Source organism: Bipolaris zeicola, assembly GCF_000523435.1.
Source record: "Bipolaris zeicola 26-R-13 unplaced genomic scaffold scaffold_781, whole genome shotgun sequence".
NCBI lineage: Eukaryota > Fungi > Ascomycota > Dothideomycetes > Pleosporales > Pleosporaceae > Bipolaris > Bipolaris zeicola.
In genome coordinates this window covers 1-1,297 of record NW_006912830.1, presented here as the reverse complement: position 1 = coordinate 1,297, position 1,297 = coordinate 1, and the positions used below count along the sequence as shown (strand labels likewise).

The following is a 1,297-nucleotide window of genomic DNA, read 5'->3' as shown; positions in this document are numbered from 1 at the left end:
CATCTATTAATAGCTTTTCTACAAGCAAAGTTATATTATCTAAAAATAATAAATACAATAACCTTACTATAAAAACATCAGGGATTAGTATGTGANTTGAAAGATGATTCTTATCTTCAAATGCTAAAGATATTTGTGCATTCTATCTACTAAATGCACTATTTGTATATTTATACTCAGTAGGAACTAAAATTTTTATACCCGTTGTTCAAAGTGTCATATGACAATTAAAATCACCTTATTTACCTAAACCTCACGCATTTTCTTCTATACCATTGCAAAGTGGTATAGTTACCATTAATAGAAATATTCTTATTGGTTTAGTTAGTAGTATTATTACTGCTGCGCTGGGATACGGTGTAAGACTTATTCTTTTGAATTATTTAGAATACGACGTTTTTTCTAATCTAGATAACTTAATACCTAGCTTTAGTTATTTCTGCTCTTTAGGTGGTATTCGTTTTGTAATTAATGAATTTCTTAAAGAAAATACTTTCCTAACGTATCATTGTGGTGGTAATAGGGCAGTCTCTAACCCCACAGCTGGAAGTGGTTCTTTACCTGTTGGTATTAACCCAGCTGGGTATAGTCCTATGCAAGCTCCTAATGAACCAGGTATAGGTAGTTCTGGACCAACTGGTAGTTCTGGTGCTTTAGTTACAGATGAGCGTTCAAAATTACAGGAAAGACTTGTTAAAATAGAAGGTAAATTAAGTTACTGTAGGGAACAAGTTGAAGGTGCTAGACAAGATTTGGATGAAGTAGTATCTAAAAGACCTATGTATATAGAAAACGGTCATGAAGAGCTATGAACGAGGGAGTACCATGAGGCTATCTCTGCACTAAATGATTGCAATACCAATTTATCTAGTGAAATGAGAATGCATAGCATACTAAAAACAAAATTAGCTAACGGTGATTTTTCTGTGTCTGGTTCATCTGGTACAACTAAACGTAGCTTTATGGACAGTTCTATGTCAAATGATAATTTTAGTACACCTGCTAATAAGCGTACATCTGATAATCAATAATTATATTGAGCTTAAAAGGTTTACAAAATTCTCTATAATCTTATAGAACGAATATCTTACAAAATACTATGTATTTTGATTGCAGATCATAAATATAAGGTTTAACTCCTTCACGTCCCTGGGTTATACTTATGTACAGAACATATCATAAACCAACTTATATAAACCAATAAAAAAATATAGTACAGCATATGACCTTATAAGTCTACGGCTAGCTTAATTATGAAGTAAATTAATTTATTTTATAAACATGTGTGGATCTTGTA

At 31.5% G+C, this 1,297-nt stretch overlaps 1 protein-coding gene across 1 annotated transcript; it reads left to right on the top strand.

Annotated features, from left to right (window-relative positions):
* Positions 1-269: 269 nt before the first annotated feature.
* Positions 270-812, top strand: COCCADRAFT_113858 (uncharacterized protein; the record flags this gene model as incomplete). Its single annotated transcript, XM_007720888.1, has 1 exon — positions 270-812. A coding segment is annotated over one exon (543 nt), but the record flags the coding sequence as incomplete, so codon positions are not given.
* Between the last annotated feature and the right edge of the window lie 485 nt (positions 813-1,297).